General features: G+C 41.5%; 1 protein-coding gene across 1 annotated transcript; it reads left to right on the forward strand.

Moving 5' to 3' along the window:
* Nucleotides 1-1963: 1963 nt before the first annotated feature.
* On the forward strand, nucleotides 1964-20756 carry SLC17A1 (solute carrier family 17 member 1; the record flags this gene model as incomplete). The annotated part of the gene is made up of 11 exons (XM_080918326.1): nucleotides 1964-1991; nucleotides 3966-4138; nucleotides 4817-5050; nucleotides 5131-5218; nucleotides 6005-6091; nucleotides 7683-7801; nucleotides 9431-9592; nucleotides 11011-11143; nucleotides 11235-11382; nucleotides 18240-18330; nucleotides 20622-20756. 11 exons carry the CDS (start codon nucleotides 1964-1966, stop codon nucleotides 20754-20756), a joined length of 1398 nt encoding a protein of 465 aa, XP_080774452.1.
* Between the last annotated feature and the right edge of the window lie 1145 nt (nucleotides 20757-21901).

Below are 21901 nucleotides of genomic sequence, written 5' to 3' on the forward strand. Positions count from 1 at the left end.
GGTCAAAGGATCTAGTATAGAATTTACCAGCAAGTAGGGATAATTTCACACTAAAGTTGAGCGAAAAGTCTTCTGAAAAGAGGAAGGGCTGTTCTGACTTAATCAGGTCAGTGTTACTCTTGTTATGTGCCAAGTGAAATAAGCAGGGCTTTGAGGGTTCCTTCCCTGACAGAGGATTTCCCAAGGTAATTAACAATGTGGGCAAAATGTATTTTAGAAGAATTGATTTATCTTTTGAGGCTTCTCTCTGGGAAAGGGGAAAAAACATATTTTTAGGAATGAGTGTGAAGTCTGGGTTACTCTAAAGCACATAAGGAAAGAAATGGGGTGGAGTGTGTGATAAACTGTCTGTGAGTGCTGTGACAGTGGTGGAGGGAAAGGGTTCGTGTGTATGGCCTGTGTGCTATGCAGGGCTTCAAGCGGGAATCTGTGTGGCACGTACCCTTTGTGCACATGTGTCATTATAGGTCATAGAGATACAAGTAGGTTTTGTTTGTGTGTGAAGATGTTTCTGTTGCACGTGAGAGGGGATGTTGTACTACTTGTGTGTGTTTTATATGTTTATGAGGTATGCACTTACATGTGGCTTAGGTATATATGGTATGTGTGTCGTATATTTGTGTGTATAGTATGCATGTACTGGGTTTGTGCATAGTGTTTGTGTGTGCTATGTATGTAATGTGTTTCTGTGCATATAGTTTGTGGTATAGTTATGGATGGAATAAATACATATTATATTTGTGTGGGTAGCATATATGTATACTGTATTGCATGCATAGTATGTGGTTTTCTGTCTGTGTGTATGTGTAGTAGTCGTGTATTGTATTGTGTGAATATCTTATGTGTTGTGTTTCTCTCTGTATAGTGTTTGTGTGTATATGATTTCTGTTTATATTATATGTATATTGTTAATGTGTACATGTTTCTTTGTGTGTAGTATCTTGCTGTTTTGCATGTATAGCATTGTATAGCGTTTCTCTGGATATGCAGTATGTGTGTAGTATTTGTATGTATGTCTAGCATAGGTGTATTGTTTATGTGTATGTAATGATAATGTTTCTCTCTGTGTATGTGTGCATATATATAGTGTATATAGTATTTCTCTTTCTTTCCCTGTGTGTGCATGTGTGCGTGTGTAGTGTATCTGTACTATGCTGTGTGTCTGCTACACAAACAGAAGAAGATCAAAAGAGGCTCCAATGTGTGAAAATCATGGTTGATACTTTGCTCGTTCTAGAATGTTTCAAACACACGAATTGTAGGTGTCCGGGGGACATGTGAGGGTCACATGAACCAACAGAGTCAGATATCAAAGTCTAGGCTCACAGCTTCTGTGAGAATTGAATTTTAACTATGCTCATCACCGAGACGATGCTGGCTTGACTGCAGTAAGTCTCTTTCTAGAAACTGAGGCTACAGACTGATTCACATGGGACTGTGGAAAACAGTCTGTCTTCAGAGAGGGTGGCACTAATCAGGAGACAGTCATAGCTCACCTCTCTTAAGGTATAAAGAAATGAGTTTTACTTGTATTTACTTCTTTCCCAATGTTTGGCCACTATGTATGTGTAAATTTCTAACCATCTTTCTGCCGGATGGTTTTTCGTCGATTTGCCTTGCTGGGCAAGCCTACAGGCAGCGAATGTCCTCAACTTTTATTTCTTTAATAAAGTCTTTATTTTTCATTGGATCAAACAACAACAACAAAAAGATCCCTGGGTTGTGGGGACTGCTTGTTTTCTGTGGTTCCCAGGTTTTCTATATTTAAATGAAGAACAACAAAAAGAAGTGGAATGTTAACCAAGGTCCCCAGGCAAGGTGAAAGGGCACTGCCTCTCTCCTGGTGAGTCACCCTTTGACCCTGGTTTTCCGGCAGAGAGGAGTCCTGAATTGTGTTGACCAGTGTGTTTTACACCCACAGTGGATGGAGACCAAGGCCAGCAATCGGAAGCTAAGTCTCTGGATGGAGAACCAGTGCCGCCCCAAGAAAGGTAACACTGTCCCACTGTCCCGGACTCTGCCTTCTCAAACACAACGCCACCAACGGCATGAGGGGGATGTGGCCTATGGAAATACAGACAGAAAACTCCAGGAAAGACAATGAACTTTTCACAGGATGATTAATGTTTTCTCTGACATCCCATAACTACGATGCAACTAACACCATCTTAAATATTTGTGTTTAAAAATGCATAATTTAAAACCCAGTATTTGTTCAGCTGAACTTTTTTAGAGTTTTCACCTTTGTAGTTTCATCCCATGCCTGTCCCATTATTTAATGGTGGCCGTTGTAAGGACATCCACTTTGTTCCTCTGGCAAGACCACACAGATACATACTGTGCCCCAACTGCATTGCTCCTGTGAGGTTTAGACAGTGATCAAGGGTGATTAAGATGGTGAGATTTTGAAATTTGAAGTAATGAGCTTTTGATGAGGCTTCAGATAATATTACAATGATACAGAGTTTGGGATGCTTAGGATGAGTGGGCTGTTTTGCATATGTGATGAACACAGATGGGTGGACCACAGTAGGCAGAATTCTAATATTAAGAGAGCCCAACAGTGGTCCATGCAAACAGCTTCCCAGTTCAATAGGGAAATTCTCAAGGTGAAAGTGATTGAATTACTTGAGCTTTTAAGTCTGGGTTTGGAGATCACAGATGGGTCCGTCAGACAGAGGTAAGGCAGGTCTGGCACGGTAAAGATTACCCCTACTGGTTTTGAAAATAAGAGAGGCCATACAGATTGTTTGAGGGATTTCATAGCAATAGGTTTCTATAGAAAACAGCCTTTTGTGACTAGTGTTTTAGCCTAGCATGTTTTTCTGAGATGAATCCAGACGACTGGGTTTTTTAGTGATTCTTTCCTTTTTAGTTCTGAGCAATATGCTCATTGTTAGTACAACACAGTATGTTTATTCTTTCTAAACATTCTGCTATTTTGAATAAAACTGATGCACACATTTTCCTACAAGTCTTTTTTTATGAACATATGTTAATTTTTCCTGGGAGAATTCTTCAAAGCAGACAGTCTTTTCCTTCAATGAATTACATTAGTTCATTTAACACCCCCCCTCCCACTCAACGTTTAGAAGCTGGGGAGGTGGATCAATCAGGAAATCATTTGGAGCACTAGAGCCGTGACCTGTGTTCAGACCGCCATCCATTTAAAAATCAAGGTGTGATGACACACCCTTTGACCCTGGTACTGAGGAGACAGATATAGGAGGATTCCTGGGGCTTGTTGGCTTGACAGTCTAGTCTAACCAGAGAGTTCCAGGTTCTGAGAGAGGCACTTTCTCAAAAACTAGGGTGGATAAAATACAGAGCAAGAGAGAAAAACACTCCACGTTGACCTCTGGTCTCCACATATGTGAATCCACCCTCCCCCAATATGAGCATCTATGCAAACATGCAACACACACACACACTGTTTAGTTGTAGATGCACATGTATTTCTGGACTACCTGCTTTTTCCTGCAGATGAATTTGTCTGTGTTTATATCAATACTACATTCCTTATTTTAGCTTGATAATTTCTCAATAAATGTATTCTCTTGAGGAAATTTTTTTTCTTGGTATGCAAATACAACTTTCTCACCAGAGTAGCCAAAGCAGTTTGAAAGCAAAAGTATTTTCTTTGAGAGAAAATGCCATTGATGTCAGCAAAGGGACTTACTTCCAAGGGAAAAAACCCAAGGTATTTGTCAAAGGTCCCTTTAAAATAGACATACACCAAACATTTAGGAACAGGATTAACATCCTGGGACATTCAAATTGGAACTGTGTCTTAAAGTAATAGGAAATTATTAAATCAATCCCACATTTTTCCATTGTATGATCATTTCTAGAAGGATGTTTTTCAACAAAATTTTAATTTACTATCTAGGATATCTAGGGTTGCAAATACCTGAATATATACTTCAACTGTGTTGCTAATTGAGGTTTTTCTTTCCTCTTCTCAGTTCCAGGTTTCTGTTCCTTCCGGTATGGACTGGCTGTCCTTCTACACTTCTGCAACATTGCCATCATGGCCCAGCGAGTGTGCCTGAACCTCACAATGGTAGCTATGGTGAACAACACAGAGCTGCCCCATTTAGCTAACGACTCTGGAGGGGAGATGCTGGATAATGTAAAGGTATACTGAAAGTATGCAGTGCAAGTTTAAAATGTCCACTTGTTAGCTAGTTTCTCTAGAGGTCAAATATTATTGGCAAGATAATAGTAATGATTAGAAAATGAAGCTTCAGCTCTAAATGTGGATGGCAGCATTCAGTAGGCAGGAGCCTCAGAATGAATAAGAAGAGAAAGCAAGCTCAGCATCCCCATTCATTTCTGTGTTCTATGGCAACCAGTTGTCTCGCCTCCCCCACCCCCACCACAACCCATGCACTGCTGTGACTGATGCTGGGATGACCCAAAGTAAAATCTTCCTTTCTTAAGTTGCTTTTGTTAGGTATTTGACATTGAAGAGATAATCAATATAGTGCATAAAAACAAAACAAACAAACAAACAAACAAACAAAAAAGCTGGTCACATTCCCAAGATATATCATATACTTGCGAACATCTCCAAAACACAAAAGGATTTGAAACTTTCTGGTCCCAAGCATTTCAAATAAAAGACACTTAACCTATAAATGAAAACAACAATAATATGTAAGCATGTGCAAAATGACATTATAAGATGATAAAGTTGTTTTGTGGGGGAAAATCTTTAGAAAGAAGTGGGAACATCACACTCCTGGGCCCCATAAACACCAGATTACATCTCCAATGCCGAGTTCTTAGACTTGTCTCCCCTTCTCTCTTTTAGAACCCTGTGTATTCCTGGAGTCTTGATATCCAAGGGCTCATTCTCAGTTCTGTCTTCTTTGGTATGGTCGTGGTTCAAGCTCCTGTTGGGTACATGGCTGGAATATACCCAATGAAGAGAATAATTGGGTGTTCATTGTTCCTCAGCTCTGTGTTGTCCCTGCTCATCCCAACAGCTGCACAGGTCGGAGCAGCTTTGGTCATTGTGTGCCGAGTACTCCAGGGAATGGCCCAGGTATTGAGACATGGTTAAAGCAGACACAGAGTTTGAATTCAGAGTATTAGAATTCGAAAGTCCTTATCATTTCCTTTCAGGGAACAGTGTCAACAGGCCAGCATGAAATATGGGTCAAATGGGCACCTCCCTTGGAACGAGGCCGACTTACGTCTATGACTCTGTCAGGTAAGTATTTAAGAATGGCCAGGCCCTGTCTTCATCTTGTGGCATGTTCTTTCTGAGAGCCTTTAAACACATGTTTCGAATTGCTGGGCACTTCAGAAACATCCCCTGCAGAATTCTTGCTTTAATTAAGGATGGGGAGGTGACTCAGTGGATAAAGCATGAGGACCCTAGACCCATGTCAAATACCAGGCACAACAGCACACATCTATAACTCCAGTGTAGTTGGTGTAGAGACACACATAGGCCAGAGGCTCACTGGCCAACCAGCCCCACTGAAACAGTGACTTCTAAGTTTGGTGGAAGACCTAGCTCAAACAATGTAGAGACTAAGAGGAGAAAAGCAAAACAAAATGAAAAAAAAAAAAAAAAAAAAAAAAAAAAAACACTGGACATTAACCTCTAGCCTTCAAATCTCCAAATGAATGCACATGCCCCTCCCTCCACACCCATGCGTACACACATGCACAAAGAATTTGTTTGGAATGAAAAAGAAGTATATTTAATTCAAATAACTAGAGGGAGAGAGAGAGAGGGAAGAGAGAGAGAGAGAGAGAGAGAGAGAGAGAGAGAGAGAGAGAGAGAGAGAGAGAGAGAGAAGCCATCACTTTCTCCAGTCTTCCTGAGCATTATGAAACATGAACTTCTTTCATCAGAGATAAATTTTCATTACAGTACAGGTGTTCATTACAGTACAGGTGTTCATTCAGTACAGTACAGATGCTTATTAGCTCAATTTTCAGATGCCTTTGGTAATTTAACAAGGGTGTCTTCTGTGCCTTTTGATAGGGTTTGTAATGGGACCATTTATTGTCCTGCTTGTGAGTGGCTTCATCTGTGATCTTCTGGGTTGGCCCATGGTTTTCTACATCTTTGGTGAGTCTCTTTTTATAAAACCTCAGCAAGTCATCAAAATGTAAGAATACCCAAAACTCCAAATTTACTGTGATGTAACAATTTATATGAGACCCCTATCTTAAAAACTTCAGTCTTCACGGAGGGAAAGACAGGTCAACATTGAAGAGGGCTGATGATCAGAATATGCAGTTCATAATCTCATACCCAGTTTACATAACTACATGTCACAGTATGGTACATCTTGTGTAAAAAGATCTCTGGGGTAACAGACTATCATAATATTACCTATACTGTTTTCTGAAAGGACATAGGATGAGTATGTTATGTATAATCCACACCTGCAATGCTAGGCCATAACCAAACATAATATGTCTTCAGAGAAAAATATACTTATACTGCACAAGAGTAAGTACAGAATAATGCCATTTTTGGATTTCAAGCTACAGTGCCTTCCCCTATTGACTGACTTCCTCCAACAAGACTCTGTCTCCTTCCCAACCTTTCACACCTGTGCTATCAGCTGGGAACCAAGTGTTCAAACACAAGAACCTCTTGGGACCTTTCAGACTCAAGCTACATTGCCCAAAGTCATGCTTTTTGGCAAACTTTGGATTTATTTACTGGTGTAGTAACTTTTCTATTGACCAAAGCATGACCAAAGCATTGTGAGCAAAGCAACTCATTTTTTAAAAAGGTATTTAATTAGAGGATGTCCTTACAGTTTGAGTAAGTTCATGACCGTAACGGTGAAGAACAGGAGAACAGTCTTCAAACATGGCACTACACAGTATCTGAGAGCTTACATTTTGAGACTGAGGGAAAGAGAAAGATAGAGATAGATAGATAGATAGATAGATAGATAGATAGATAGATAGATAGATAGGGAGGGAGGGAAGGGGAAGGGGAGGGGGAGGGAGATCTGGAATGGCATGACTTTTGAAATTACAGAGTTGACCCCAGTGATAAGCTCTTCCAACAAGGCCATACTTCCTACAAGGCCACACCTCTTTATCTTTCCCATCAACAGAGGACCAAGCATTCAAACATGTGAATCATAGAGACAACATCACAATGTAAACTTAGGTTACAAGAGCAACCAAGATCCCTAATCTTAAGAGAACAAGTGAGCCAGAGTTATCAGAACCCATCAAAAAGTTCCATAGACTGGATGCCTGTTTATTCACAAAGAACACACAAAAGGAGAAACTCAGGGGAGGGGATTGAAAAGTTATTTTATTCTCACTGTCTGTCTCCTGCTCATCCTTTCCCAGGCTTTCTATTTATCAAATTATTGGGAAGTACTAGATTAGGGGCTGTCTAGCTCTCTGAATGCTTAGTTTGGAGTGCTCCTGAAGGAAAAAAGGCACTACAAATCTGGAAATATAAACGTGCAACATTAGGGAACCTTAGGTGAGTGGGGTATTAGGACAAACCATTTGGCTCAACAACACTTCAACAAGGGTCAGCTGTGGTTACAAGGAAGACTGTCAAAGTGTGAGCCTCACATGGTCTTAAAGAAAAAAGACTTACACTGGAATCTCAGGCTCTGAAATGTTCTTGATCCAGAACTCTAGATAGAACATCCTGTTAACATGTGTCTCTTTCATAGGTATTGTTGGGTGTGTTCTGAGTCTTTCCTGGTTTGTTCTATTCTTTGATGACCCCAAGGACCACCCATATATGAGCAGAAGTGAGAAGGACTACATCATATCATCTCTCATGCAACAGGTAGAACTCTGAGCTCCCTTTGGGCAGCTTGTAGACTCTGCTTCAAACAAAACACATTCCAGTTGATTTGTCTTAGTCAGGATTTCTATTCCTGCACAAACATCATGACCAAGAAGCAAGGTGGGGAAAAAAGGGTTTATTCAGCTTACATTTCCATATCGCTGTTCATCACCAAAGGAAGTCAGGACTGGAACCCAAGCAGGTCAGGAAGCAGGAGCTGATGCAGAGGCCATTGAAGACTGTTGCTTACTGGCTTGCTTCCCATGGCTTGCTCAGCCTGCTTTCTTATAGAACCCAGGTCTACCAGCCCAGGGATAGCACCACCCACAATGGGCTGGGCCAGGGATGGCTCCACCCACAATGGGCTGGGCCCTCCCCCCTTGATCACTAGTTGAGAAAATGCCTTACAGCTGGATTTCATGGAGACATTTCCTCAACTGAGGCTCCTTTCTCTGTGATAACTCCAGCTTGTGTCAAGTAGACACAAAACTAGCCAGTACAATTGACCCCTTGTCAACTTGTCACCCAAACAAATCAATATTAAGCTTCAACCCTTACTTTCTTGTTCATCCCCAAGATCTAGATAACCTTAAGAGTCCCACAGTCTTTACTAATTCTTACATTTTAAAATTACAATACCTTTAAAATATTCAGTCTCTTAAAAAATCAAAGTCATTTTACAATTCAAAATTTCTAAACTGTGGGTTTCACTTCTTCCTTCAAGAGGCAAAGATATCAGGGCACAGTCACAATCAAAGCAAAATCAATCTCTAACCATCCAGTGTCTGGGAATTCACTTACAAACTTCTGGGCTCCTCCAAGGGCTTGAATCACTTCTCCAGCTCTGCCCTTTGTAGCACACACTTTGCCTTTTAGGCTCTAGCTGCCTGTTCTCCACTGCTGCTGCTGTTCTTGGTGGTCATCTCATGGTACTGGCATCTCCAAAACACTGCTGTCAGTTCTGGGGCAGTAATTGTCACTGAAACTGCACTTTCACCAATAGCCTTTCATGGCCTCTCACAGTGCCAAGCCTCTGCTTCTCTCCATGATTCCTTCATTCTTTCAAAACCAGTACCACCTGGGTGACTCTTACACATTACCAAGTCCAGCCACAGCACAAGGTACAACCTTGGCTATCTCTGGAACACATCCTCTTTGTGCTCTCAGAAAACAGTTCCCAGAAGATTTCACCTCAGTGATGCTGGTCTCTCCTTAATCACCACCAATTTCTTAGCTCCAACTGACCAGCATCAATAGCCCCAGTAATGCAAAGGTTCTGCTTTAGTAGTTCTGGTATCTTGTTAATCACAGCTGATTCTTCAGCCCCAGCTAATCAAAACCAAAGAATCTTCACAATCAAAACAGCAACAGCCCTGATCAAAGAGTCTTTAGTCTTCCCTTGGAAATTTCACAAGCCAGGCCTCCATCTTCTGCACTGTTCTCAACATTATCATTCAAGCTCCTACTGAACATCCCACAGAGCTCTTAATATGCCAATGGCTCTTCTAGCTCAAAGTTCCAAAGTTCTCCCATAGTCCTCCCCAAAACATGGTCAGGTTGTCACAGGCATACCCCACTATGCTGGTACCAATTTGTCTTAGTCAGAGTGATTCTTGATTTATTTTCCAGGTCAGCTCAGGCAGACAATCTCTGCCAATCAAAGCCATGCTTAAGTCTTTTCCACTCTGGGCGATTATCCTCAATAGCTCTGCTTTCATATGGGCCAACAGTCTCCTGGTTACATACACGCCGACATTTATCAGCACCGTGCTTCATGTTAATGTTAGAGAGGTAAGTGCACCATTTGTTCTCATTTTTAACTTGTGAACGATTCTTTATCATTCTGTGCCTTGTAAGCATCATCCAGTCTGTGTCTACTTCCTACACTGGCTAGTGCTCTTTACCCGGAGATGCACAGTTTCCTACATTGTGTGCTCTGCCCACACAAAGGGTGTCGGTATAAATTGTGGACCTCTATAATCAACACACATGTATCCACATTCACACAGCCCCCCAGCTCCCCTCAATATGTCTTGGCATGTAACATGAGACATAAGTTAATATTGCAACAAATGCCTGCCATCTCAGCACCTAGGACCCTGATATAGGCAGATTGCTCTGTGAGGCTAAATTGGGCCATGGTATGAGATTTTTAATCACGAAGAAGAGGAGGAAAAAGAGAAGGAGGAGAAGGAAGAAGAGGAGAAGGAGAAAGAGAAGGAAGAGGAGGAGGAGGAAGAGGAGGAAGAAAAAGAGGAGGAGAAGGTAGAGGAGGAGGAGGAAGAGGAGGAAGAAAAAAGAGGAGAAGGTAGAGGAGGAGGAAGAAGAAGAAGAGGAGGAAAAGGAAGAAGAGGAAGAGGAGGAGGAGTAGGAGGAAGGGGAGAAGGAGGAGGAAAGAGCAACATTACCATTCCCTTCAGGGGGATAATAGCAGTTACCGAGCCAGTGCCTGTCTCCATCTGTGCTCAACTGTTGTCAACTCATTGTTCCAGAATAAAGCCACAACTCCTGGGTTTTGGGTCTTACTCTGAAAATACTCCCATTGCTCATCTAACATTGAGAACCAGTCATGCTAGGAACTTCCCATCATCTGATATCGAAGTATCCAAAAAAAAAAAAAAAGAAAAAAGAAACCTCAAATGGCATCTAGGCTCTTCTGCTGTGTACTTACTTCCTTGGGCTAGCAGCCAGCATAGTGCGGTGCTCACACATTCTCTCGATGGTCCAACTTCATCTTGATGAAACCATGGAGTCATTCCTGGAGCTTATCATGACCAGTGAGAGCCACTTTCAATTGCCTGTCACCAATTATCTATATCATCTCTATCATTTACCTCAGGGCTGACACTTCCTGTTTTCAGCAGTCTTCTCTTGCGGTTTTCCAGGTCTCATGGCACTAAAAACAGACGGACAAACAATCTACAGAGGGTGATGACGAGTCTTACTAACCTCAAAACTATGTTTCTCTTTGCATTGGAATCTGTATATACCTGATGGCTTCCTGTATCAAAGTACATCCTTCCTTCCTTCATTAATTAGATGGGACTAGGGACTGATCCCAGCACCTTGTGCTTGACCAACAAGAAACCTATCACAGAGTCGCATCCTTAAGTCCAGAGTACACGTTAGTTACTCAGTGTCAGTGGAAACACTGCCTATCTAGGACTGCTTCTCCATCATACACACTTAGAATGATGTTTCCTCCTCAGAATGGGCTGCTGTCCAGCCTCCCCTATCTGCTTGCCTACATCTGTGGTATCGTAGCAGGTCAGATGTCAGACTTCCTCCTGACCAGGAAGATTTTCAGCGTAGTTACCGTCCGGAAACTCTTCACCACACTAGGTAAGGAACAGCCAGGACAGACAAATGCCTGGGGAATCCTTCAGGCCCCTGTGGAGAAGCACTCAGCTGTATGCTCTGGGTCTCGCTGCAGGGCTTTTCTGTCCCGTGATCTTCATCATGTGCCTGCTCTACCTGAGCCACAGCTTCTACAGCACCATCATTTTCCTGATGCTTGCCAACTCAACACTCAGCTTTTCCTTCTGCGGACAGCTTATCAATGCCTTGGACATTGCTCCCAGGTAGGGCTCTCTCAAAATTCGTTTATTTTTCTCTGTCAATAAATAAAAACGGCATGGATTCATTGGATTCATTGTGTTCAGCATGATGTTTTGAAATGGATGGATGCATTGTAGAATGATTAAATGGAACTAAGTAACATATATATTACTCATGTGATTCCTTTTTGTTTGAGGTGAGAGCCTTTCAAATCTAACATAGTAGCAGTTTTCAAGCATGCAGTGCATTGCTGTTACAATTCTGTTGTTTTCTGTCAGTAGATATACATTGGTTCTAATAGGTTCCAATGATTCTATTTATTGTTCTTTTTCTATTTTCTGCTCTTGGCAATTTGATTAAAAATGAATCCTGCCATAAATACCTACTTTTATATCTTGACTCTGTTTTGCAACCTTGTCCAATGTGTCTGCTTTGATGTCAGTACCAGGTCCCTTTGACTGTTATGCCTTTGAGGTATATTTTAAAGATAGGTAGTGTAGGTCTCCTGCTTTGTTCTTCGTCCTTAGGATGGCTTTGCCCACCTTTGTGAGGCCATATATATTTTAACAATTGCTTTTTAACTCTGTCATTGTTAACACCTAGAATTGTGCCCTTCTTTTAGATAATATACGGTACATTGACTCAAAAGTGAGGACTGGGAAATTTGAAACTGTGAGAAACCAGCACTGTAGGAGCTGGACATGGTGGTGCACACCTTTAACAGGAGCACTTGGGAGGCAGAGGCAGGCAGATAGATCTCTGAGTTTCAGAATAGCCAGAGCTACACAGAGAAACCATGTCTCTAAAACTAAAACATAAAGTGTCATTTACATTTTCACAGGGCATGAATAGAGTTTAGATCACTTTGAGAAACAGACATTTTACTGAGTTTAATTCTTCTGACTCATGAACATGGGATGTGTGTCACCTATGCACATGTATGATCCGCCAATGATCCATGATATAGAGTGCATCTCATCCAACTCCTTGGTTAAACTTATTCCTAATTACTTCTTTCCCAGTTCTTTAAAGGGGATTATGGCAATTTTTTTCTTAAGGAGTTATTAAGTAATCATTTTAAAATAGTGTTCTCTCTGGTACGGCAAAACACGCTCTAATTTCAGTTCTGAAAGTGAGGGCAGGGGGAGCAGAATCCAAAGTCATTCTCAATTATTGAGCAAATTTCGGGCCAGCCTGGCCTATATAAGGCCCTATCTCAGAATGCCCAAAACAGAAAAGGAAAAAAAAAAATCTCTTTCATTCTCAAATCCTGATCTCAGGGGCACTTGAGAATTTCAAATATTATGGCATGCATAGGCAGAAGAGTAACAGTTCTGAGGAAATATCTGTGTGAGTCTAATATAAATAATAATTATTATATACATAGACTGTACAGCTGTTACAGATCTATAAAGAGTAGCCCAGAAACATTGGGCACCTGTTTCAGAGTCAGATTATTGTATTATTTTTCTACATGGCTATTTACCTCAAGCAAATCTCTGGGTTGGTGGTATCTCCCTTTATAAAGAGGGGGCAAAAAGAGAATCCTTCCCTCATGAGCTGTTGAGAGCGCTGAGGAGCCATGTGTTTGACACACATTTATAATCCCAGCACACAGGAAGTAGCTGCAGAAGGATTTCAAGGTTAAGACCACCTGAGCTATATATAGAATAATTTAGCATTGGCAAAATGTATGTAGTAGTGTTTTGACATATAGTGAATGTCATTGGGATAGTCTGCTGTTAAATGCACACAACCTCATAACAGTCTAAACTCTATACTTATTCTACTACCGAGGAGATTTATGTCCAGCTACTTAATTTTAAAGTTGTGGCTGCTGGTGTTGAATTTGTGTTAGTCAGCTCTCTGCTACTATACCAAATACTTGAAGTAAACATCCTTATAATGAGAAAGTGTTACTTTTTAGTCACAGTTCAGAGACTTTAATTCTTTTTTTTTGTATATATATATATATATATACACTTATTATTTTTTATTTTTTTACTTTATTTTAAAAAACAAAGATAAATGTACAAATTTTCAGCAGTTTTGCATAAAAGTATATGAATACATTTGTAAGGTTGTAATTAAGTATTTGTGGGTACATATACATACACATATGTATATATGTAAAAATAATATAGGAAAAGAGGCTATTAATTTGAGGGGATAGGAGAGAGACTAGCAGGGGCTGTAGGGAGGAAAGGGGGATGTGATACAGTTCTATTTTAATTAAAATATATGCTTTTTTGTTGTTGTTGTTGTTGTTGTTGTTGTTGTTGTTGAACTTCACACAGTCTGTGCGTTGTTTCTGGGGTGTTCAGAGCTTTCTGGGTTTAGTATCCCATTATCAGTGAGTGCATATTATGTCTGTTCTTTTGTGACTGGGTTATCTCACTCAGGATGATATTCTCTAGATGCATCCATTTTCTTAAGAATTTTGTTAAGTCATTGTTTCTGATAGCTGAGTAGTACTCCATTGTGTAAATGTACCACAATTTTTGTATCCATTCATCTACTGAAGGACATCTGGGTTCTTTCCAGCTTCTATCTATTATAAATGAACATTGTGGTGCATGTATCTTTGTTGTATGTTGGAGCGTCTCTGGGGTATATGCCCAGAAGTGGAATAACTGGGTCTTCAGGTAGTACTATGTCCATTTTTCTGAGGAACCGCCAGACTAATTTCCAGAGTGGTTGTATCAGTTTACAACCCCACCAGCAGTGGAGAAGTGCTTCTCTTTCTCCGCAACCTCCCCAGCATCTGTTGTCATCCGAGTTTTGGATCTTGGCCAATCTGACTGGTGTGAGGTGGAATCTCAGGGTTGTTTTGATTTGCATTTCCCTGATGGCTAAGGATGTCGAGCACTTCCTTAGATGTTTCTCAGCCATTCCATATTCCTCGATTGAGAACTTTTTGTTTAAGTCTGTACCCCATTTTTAATAGGGTTTTTAAATTCTCTGGTGCCTAGCTTTCTGAGGACTTTAATTCTTTATGGGCGAACTCCGTTGCTTTGGCTCTGTGTGGGGACAGCACTTTGGCAGGAGTGTTCGTAGAACAAAACTTCTAATCTTCCATCTAGAACATAGAAGAGTCAGGAACAGAAGGGCTCCATCTCCTTTGAAGGAATATCCCCCAGTGGCCTAAAGACTGTCCCTTAGGTTACACACTTCCACCACCTCTGGTAGTACCAACCTAACAACCAAGCCCTTCACAACCAAGTCCCTGGCAACCACGGCCCTGGTGATCAAGCCTCTGGCACATGCATGCAAACCACAGCACAATCCTACCTGGGATTTTAGTTCATACTTGCTTAGTGTGAAAACTGCCTTTTATTATCAATGTCCTTTGAGAGATTTCTGTGACTAACAGAAACAGCGCTATAATCTACAGCTTCATATAACACATTGAACTGTGGTGCTAACACCCCATGGAGAACACAGACACAATATTAACAGGATTATCCAAAGCAGTAGCCTCTAGAGAAGTAAAGCAAAACAGAACCCCACTTATCACAGATTTGAAAAGAAACTAGTCTACCAGATTCACATAAAGTGCAAAATATGTATCCAATTCATTTATTTAGTTCTAAGAATTAACTTTAAAAATGCCACCAGGTATTCTAATTATATAGAACTATACAAGGACACACAAATTATTTGATAAAGAATGTGCAATATCAGTTGTTTTTTAGCCTGTTGGGCTAAGATCAAGTGTAGAATTTCAATGTCAATTGAAATGTGTTCACTTCAAAATTAAGGCTATATTCACAAATACGTATGTGTGTAAAATCATAAGTAATTATCATGTCAGTTATGGTTTTTGTGCCTCTCATGCCCTGATATGAATATAATTATCTCATCCTCATGCTATGGGTGGGATGAAGACCATGAGATTCCACACCTAGGTGTCTTTTTCTGCAGAGCTGACTAGCTATAAGTCAACCCAGCCTCAGTGATGCTATAGTGAGCCCCAGCCTCATGATGTCAGCACACAGCAACATATAAGTATCTAAGCAAGGGGCCACTTGGGCGACATCTAATTTGCCCCAAGCTGCATCATTCCAATGGACTTCAATTCCTTGTTATAGTAAAGAACATTCTGAGAGGAAGAAGAGCCATGCAGATGTGGTCTCATGAAAACATCGAGAGAACAAGATGTCAGGAGACAGAGAAGGCCTGGGAACACAGTGGCCACCAAGCCTTTGGGGGTGATAAGAGCAGATGTTACCAGCAGATTCTTAGGATGATCTTTGGTGCTATGAGGCAGGAATGCCATCTTCCTAAGGCAGCTGCAACAGCAATTTCGAATATTTTAGCTGTTTTAATCAGTAAATGGATTACATGGCTTTGAGTTCTCCTTTCCTCCCACAGTGGACTGTACCATAGTTCAGACATCTTAATTTGTTCAGATTTTCTGTAGCCATTTTACACTCAAGTATTAAATCATTTTAAAAAAAACAAAAATTTAAAACTAAACTAACAAACAACAAAAAAAAACACTGCAATGTGTTTTTGTTTGTTTGTTTTTATTGTTGTTTGGGTTTTTTGTTTTTGCTATTTTTATTTTTGCTTACAAAATATTTTAAACCATGGGCTGTTCCAGCTGCTGAGCATTGTACAAAAAGAATCATGCATTCAAGCAGTGTAAAGGTTCCCATGCTTCCGGTATCAAACCCCCACTGTTGGTAGGGGACCGTGAGATGTGAAACTCACACCTGCCCAACCTATGGCAGGGAGGTGCTTCATCTGTGGCCATATGAGGGATTTCAGATGAAGTTGTTGGGACAAAAAGGGTGAGTCATGTGCCCAACTTGCTTATTTCTTGCACTGCTGAAGTTAAATATACCAGAAAATATGGCTTTGCTGCCAAAAAGATATACAGATTAAATGGACCAATTCTAAAGTCAGCTGAATAATAGGAATTCTGACAATGCTCTTACAGTGCCAGATAAAGTTTAGTACAAGAAGCATTCCTAGCAATTTAAAATGTACTTCAGAACTGGAAAGATAACTATATCCAACTCCTACTGTTCAACCTCATGGTCTACATTTATTTATTATTGATGTAGGGATGTGTATGCGTGTTTGTGTGTATGTGGTGGTCAGAGGACAACTTTGTAAAGTCAGTTTTCTCCTTCTGCCTTAGGAGGTGAACTCAGGCTGCCAGACTTACACAGCATCTGCCCTTACCCACTGAGCCATCCCGCCCACCCATGCAATTTTATTTATATTCATCATTTACTGAACTACACTTAAATAGACACAGTTACAAGTAAGGGACTTTTGGGGTCAATAAATTATCCACAAGAGGTAGGTGAAAAGTTGGAAATGATATCGATGATTAAAAGAACAAATGAACATGATCTATTCTAACTAATATAGCAAGGACTGGATTTATATAATTGTCAATCGTCTGTAAGACTTGGTTGTAGTCAACAAACATTCATGATCATAAAGCAAGCTGCAGTCAATTCAACATGGCATTTCTCACCCAGCATGCATTCTCTGATTGTAGTGGCGTACGTCTGCCACTGAAAGGGATAGAAAAAGTCCAAAGGAAGCCACTGGCTTTAAGAAGAAGTTCTCACCATCTCTGTTCATTCCCCAAAGCCAACCCATATTTAATCCTGCAGCTGCATCAGCTGCACAGGATGCAAGGAATATAGATTTACCTGAGCAACAGGCTCACAGCAGGTTCCCAGAAGACATGACCTTAGATACTTTTGGGGATCCATACAACTGCTTACATTTATCTTAAGATTAAGAGATAAAGTATAACCATTATGGAAATAGAAAAATGACTCTGTGCATGTGTGTGTTCGCATGCATGTGCGTGTGTGTGTGTAAACTAGTTATTTTTCTGAATTCATAAAAACAGAAGTAACAAGAGCTCAGAAAAGTCATAACTGGCTCCAGCTCCATCCAAGGATTTTGTTGCTATGGCAAACAAGTAAACCGCAGAAACTGAGGCCAGCTGATGGTTCCTGCCACCACCAATCTCTGTGGCTTAAGTTTGCTTCACAAGGGGATAGTGACTAGAATACTATCCTAATAGGACGCACTGTCCGCCTGTCGCATGACTCAGCTCAGAATTTCAATCTGCCACCTCACGGTGCGACCTCTGAGCAGAGGCTGAAAAGTTAAAAGAAAAGCTCTATACTCCTCTCACACTGAACGTGTAAAGACAAGGTCTACGGTGTAGACCAAAGGAAATAAGACAAAAGAGTCCAAAGATTCTCCTGATCATGAGAGGAAAGACCTTTTAACACAGAACCTCTAAGGCTGGGCTAAAGGGCCAAAGATCCCAGGCCTGAACCAAAGTCCTCTTGACTAAACACCAACTCACCCTCCATGGCTGCTGTCACTAGCCCTCTCCTTGGTTTATGACAAACTGTGGCTTCCTTGTTTGTTTCCTCATTTCCCTCTAAGGTTGCTATGAACATCCAGGACTGGCCAACCACGGCTGCTTATAAACATTCAATGAGCCTTCTTGTTTTCCCATCCAGAGATTGGCAGCTGTCCTTGGGGTCAGTGGCTCCAGTCTGTGTGGTGAGACCGAGTGAACACTTCAGTTAGTCTCCACCCAGTTCCTATGCTTAGCTCATCCTGCTTTCTGACTGTCTTCAGCTGTACATAGGAGTCTCAAACACTGAGTTTTACTCTAAGCATGCTCCCATTTCTGTAATATTGTAGCTTCTTTACTTCAAAGACCAACCTTTATGATGCTGTAGGACAAAGAGACCACTGTTGCGTTGTAATGAACTTAAGCAATAGGAATGGGTAGGCCCCATCCCTCTCCCAGCCTCACTGGATTGGGTGGCTGTACCTGAAGCATTTGGACCATTTCCCATCTGTGTTCTCTTTCCTTTCTGTACAGATATTATGGGTTTCTTAAGGCAGTCACGGCCTTAATTGGAATGTTTGGGGGCCTGGTTTCTTCAACTCTCACTGGGCTGATCCTTAATCAGGTAAGTAGCACACAGATACACATACTCATTTTTTCACTATTGTGTGAACTCTCTCTCTCTCTCTCTCTCTCTCTCTCTCTCTCTCTCTCTCTCACACACACACACACACACACACACACACACACACACACATACCCTGCAACACACTCAAACAATGACAGTCTTAAAATGCATGCCTCATTTTGAAAACAAAAAAAAAAAAAAAAAAAACACAAGAGAACATTTATAAGCAATTATCCAAAACCCACTGAGCCAGGAACGTGCGCGATGGCCTAAGTGTATGGTGAGAAAGGACTTTACGTCACTCTGCTTCTGCAGTACCAGAGGTCACACCCCTGCCACCACAGAAGCTGTGAGCAGAGGTAGGAGCTGCATCTCTAAGTGGCAGTTTTACTTAACGGTGTGGGGTTCAGTCATCTGAGAAGGCAGTGGGCCGATACTGGATCGATACCGTCAGAAAAACTGCCACCAGCTGCTTTTACAAGGAGGCGGTCAATCATTCTGGAAGTCAGTCTTGCCTGCTGGTAAGGTGACCAGCAACATTTCTGAGACATCTGGGCCTCTCTGGAGATTGTGCCTTGCACTTCCCCCTTATTCTCTAGAAGCCTGAGACCAGGCACGTCTTTAAATGCCCCATCTAAATAGTGTCTGCTGATAGCAACCATGTGCTCCTGCTGGGCAGAGGGTTAACTCAGAACAGCCAGCTGCTAGCACTGTGTGCATTCCAAGTTATTGGTAGCTGGCCCATGCAGGTTCCTTTTTACAACATGGAGGACAAAGGAAGCCTTTACAGTGTAGAATACAAAAGGCTCCTCCTCATCTACTCCAACCCCGATCCCCATCAACTGAACTAGCTCCCAAGTGGAGAAGTCGTGTTGGGAACTCCTTTGGTTGTCCCCGAACACAGCTTGGGCCAAGGTGAGGAGGTCAGCACACATACATCGTGGCCACATTGCTCATAGAGGAGCCTCCAAAATTCTCCATCTCATACTTATGATGTTATAAAGGCAGAAGATGCTTATAGAAACTCCTTGGTAGGAGCAATGGCCTCACTAGAGAAAGGAAATTCAAGGCAACCGGGGTCAATTTCTTGCTGAGCATAGAGCTTGTCACGCCCTGTTCTTCCACCAAATCCAGTCAAATTCCTAACTATCGTCAGCTGAGCAAACTTTTCTGCTAATTTCTCAAAGGTGTGAGGGAATAAAATTTCAGAAATCTTGAGTTGTCTCTGCCCAGGAAGGAGTCTTGCCTTTGCTAAAGTGTGAGGGAAGAAAAAAATTGAATAAAATGTCCCCTGAGCACATGAAACAATAAACCAACAAGAGTTTGAGGTCCATGTTCAAATCCTGTTCCTCCTCCAAATCTTAATTTTTTAAAAAATTTTATGTGTATGGGTGATTTTTCTTTTTATGTGCCTGTGGACCATGTGTATGCCTGGTGACCACAGTGTCTGAAAGAGAATAGAATATCTTCTGAAACTAAAGTTATAGTTCATGGTGAGACACCATATTGGTGCTGGAAAAAGTGAACCTCAGTCCTTTGGAAAAGCATCTAGAGCTCTTCACCCTAGCCTTAGCTTTCTGGTTGGAGCAAATTAAGTTTCTAGAGAAACATCCTAAATTCATGCTCGATAGGGTTTCAGTGCATATGGCATAAAATTGAAAAAAAAAAAAAACAACTCACAAAACACTTGAAGAAATTCGAAACAAACAACAAACAAACACAGAATTATAGACTCAGGAATCCCGGAAGCAATGCAAACATTCAAAGAACTGGAGGAGGAGATGAACCATAGCGTGTTATTTTTAGCCCTGAACTAAAAAGCATATATTTAAGAATGAATTATAAGAAACTGGTATATTGCCAGGTCATGGTGGCACACACCCTTAATCTCAGTGCTTGGGAGACAGAGGCAGGCAGATATCTGAGTTTGAGGCCAGCCTGGTCTACAGAGCAAGTTTTAGGACAGCCAGAGCTACACAGAGAAAACTGTCTCAAAAACAAAAGAATGAGAGAGAGAGAGAGACAGAGACACACAGAGAGAGACAGAAAGAGAGACAGCGAGACACAGAGAGAGATTAATAGCTGGTCAAAACAGAACTGTATATATAAAAAGACAAAAGCAATTACTTGTGTAGAGTGCAATGATGAATTCCTTGGTTATTTGTAAGTTTTTGAATGCGTGAGTAGCCTGTGTGGACTCTACACGTTATTTTAATACTATATTTTCAGTGTTCTAAGACAGAAGATCAAGATCAGTCACTCATACTCACTGTATCCTAATCCCTCAGGATCCGGAATATGCTTGGCATAAAATCTTCTTCTTGATGTCAGGCATCAACGTGTCGTGCCTAGCTTTCTACCTTCTATTTGCTAAAGGAGAAATTCAGGACTGGGCTAAGGAAATGAAAATCACACGGCTGTGAAGGTGAGACATTATCAGATTAAGGACGGAGTTGAAACTGAGGATTCTGGGAACCTCAGAGAGCCGCTGAAGATGGCTGCTGAGACAGAGAGCAGAGATGTGGGCCGGGGAAGGGGTGCCTGCTCTGGAATTCTGGTATAGGGCTCCCCCACCACCAAAACGCAGGACAGTTTTGGTGGTGGCGGAGCCCTGAATGTCTATGGGGCAAGGCTTTATAGTAAGCAGTAAGCAGGGAGTGTGTGTGTAAGCATCTAATTGGAAAGCTACTGTGGCCTTTAACATAATTGGCTAGTGCTGGGAGTCAAACCATAAACTTAATTTTTGCTCTCCTCTACCTTGGTGATTAGGCAGGAGGTGCAGGTTTGTTGGGGGAATAACCTGGAGATGCTGGTCTTGCTGAGGGTTAGCCTAGAGACTGGAGTTAGGCTAGGGTTTTGTTTGGGGGAGGGGGCAACATAGAGAATGCTAAGTTTAGTTTACCTGAGTTGAAGTTTAGGTCAGGTTCTCTAAAATGGAGTCTGTTCTTAAAAGATCTGGCCTCTCACTGGGGAGACATCAGAGTTGCTATATGAGTTTGGGAAACTGTGCTTGAAAATCGAACAGTGAGAAAAGATGTAAGAGAGATGAGGGGTACTCTTCAGGAACGTGGAATGAGGGTTAGGAAATGGGTGTGGGGGCAAAAAGGAAACAGTATCTCTGCAAAGTACTCTCCAGGACTTAAATTACATGGGATCTAAAACTCAGCACTGGGATAGGCAAGAGCTATCATAAGGATGATCCAAGCAAAACCAGCTTTCAAGTGGACGATGAAGAGAAGAGGTCAGCTGACCTGAGAGAGCCTGGCACTGTGCTTGTCATCCAAACTGTGAACCACCGGTGAGTAGACAGAACAGGAAAGGACTTGTCAATTGGAACAGGCTGTTGTGAAATCGCCCTGTGTTTAAGACCCATTGAATCAAGAGACCCTTGTGCTAACTGCCAGCATCTGAGAGCAGCTCACAGAAGGAAAGATGAAAAGACTGTGAGCCTGCTTTTTATTTCTTTATGCATGGGGCAAGTGGGTGCACATGTGTGTCTGGGCTCCTGTGCACGCAGATGCCTGTGTGTGCGGAAGCCAAAGACAACCTCAGAGCTTCCTTATGCTGC

Source organism: Micromys minutus, assembly GCF_963924665.1.
Source record: "Micromys minutus genome assembly, chromosome: 6".
Lineage (NCBI taxonomy): Eukaryota > Metazoa > Chordata > Mammalia > Rodentia > Muridae > Micromys > Micromys minutus.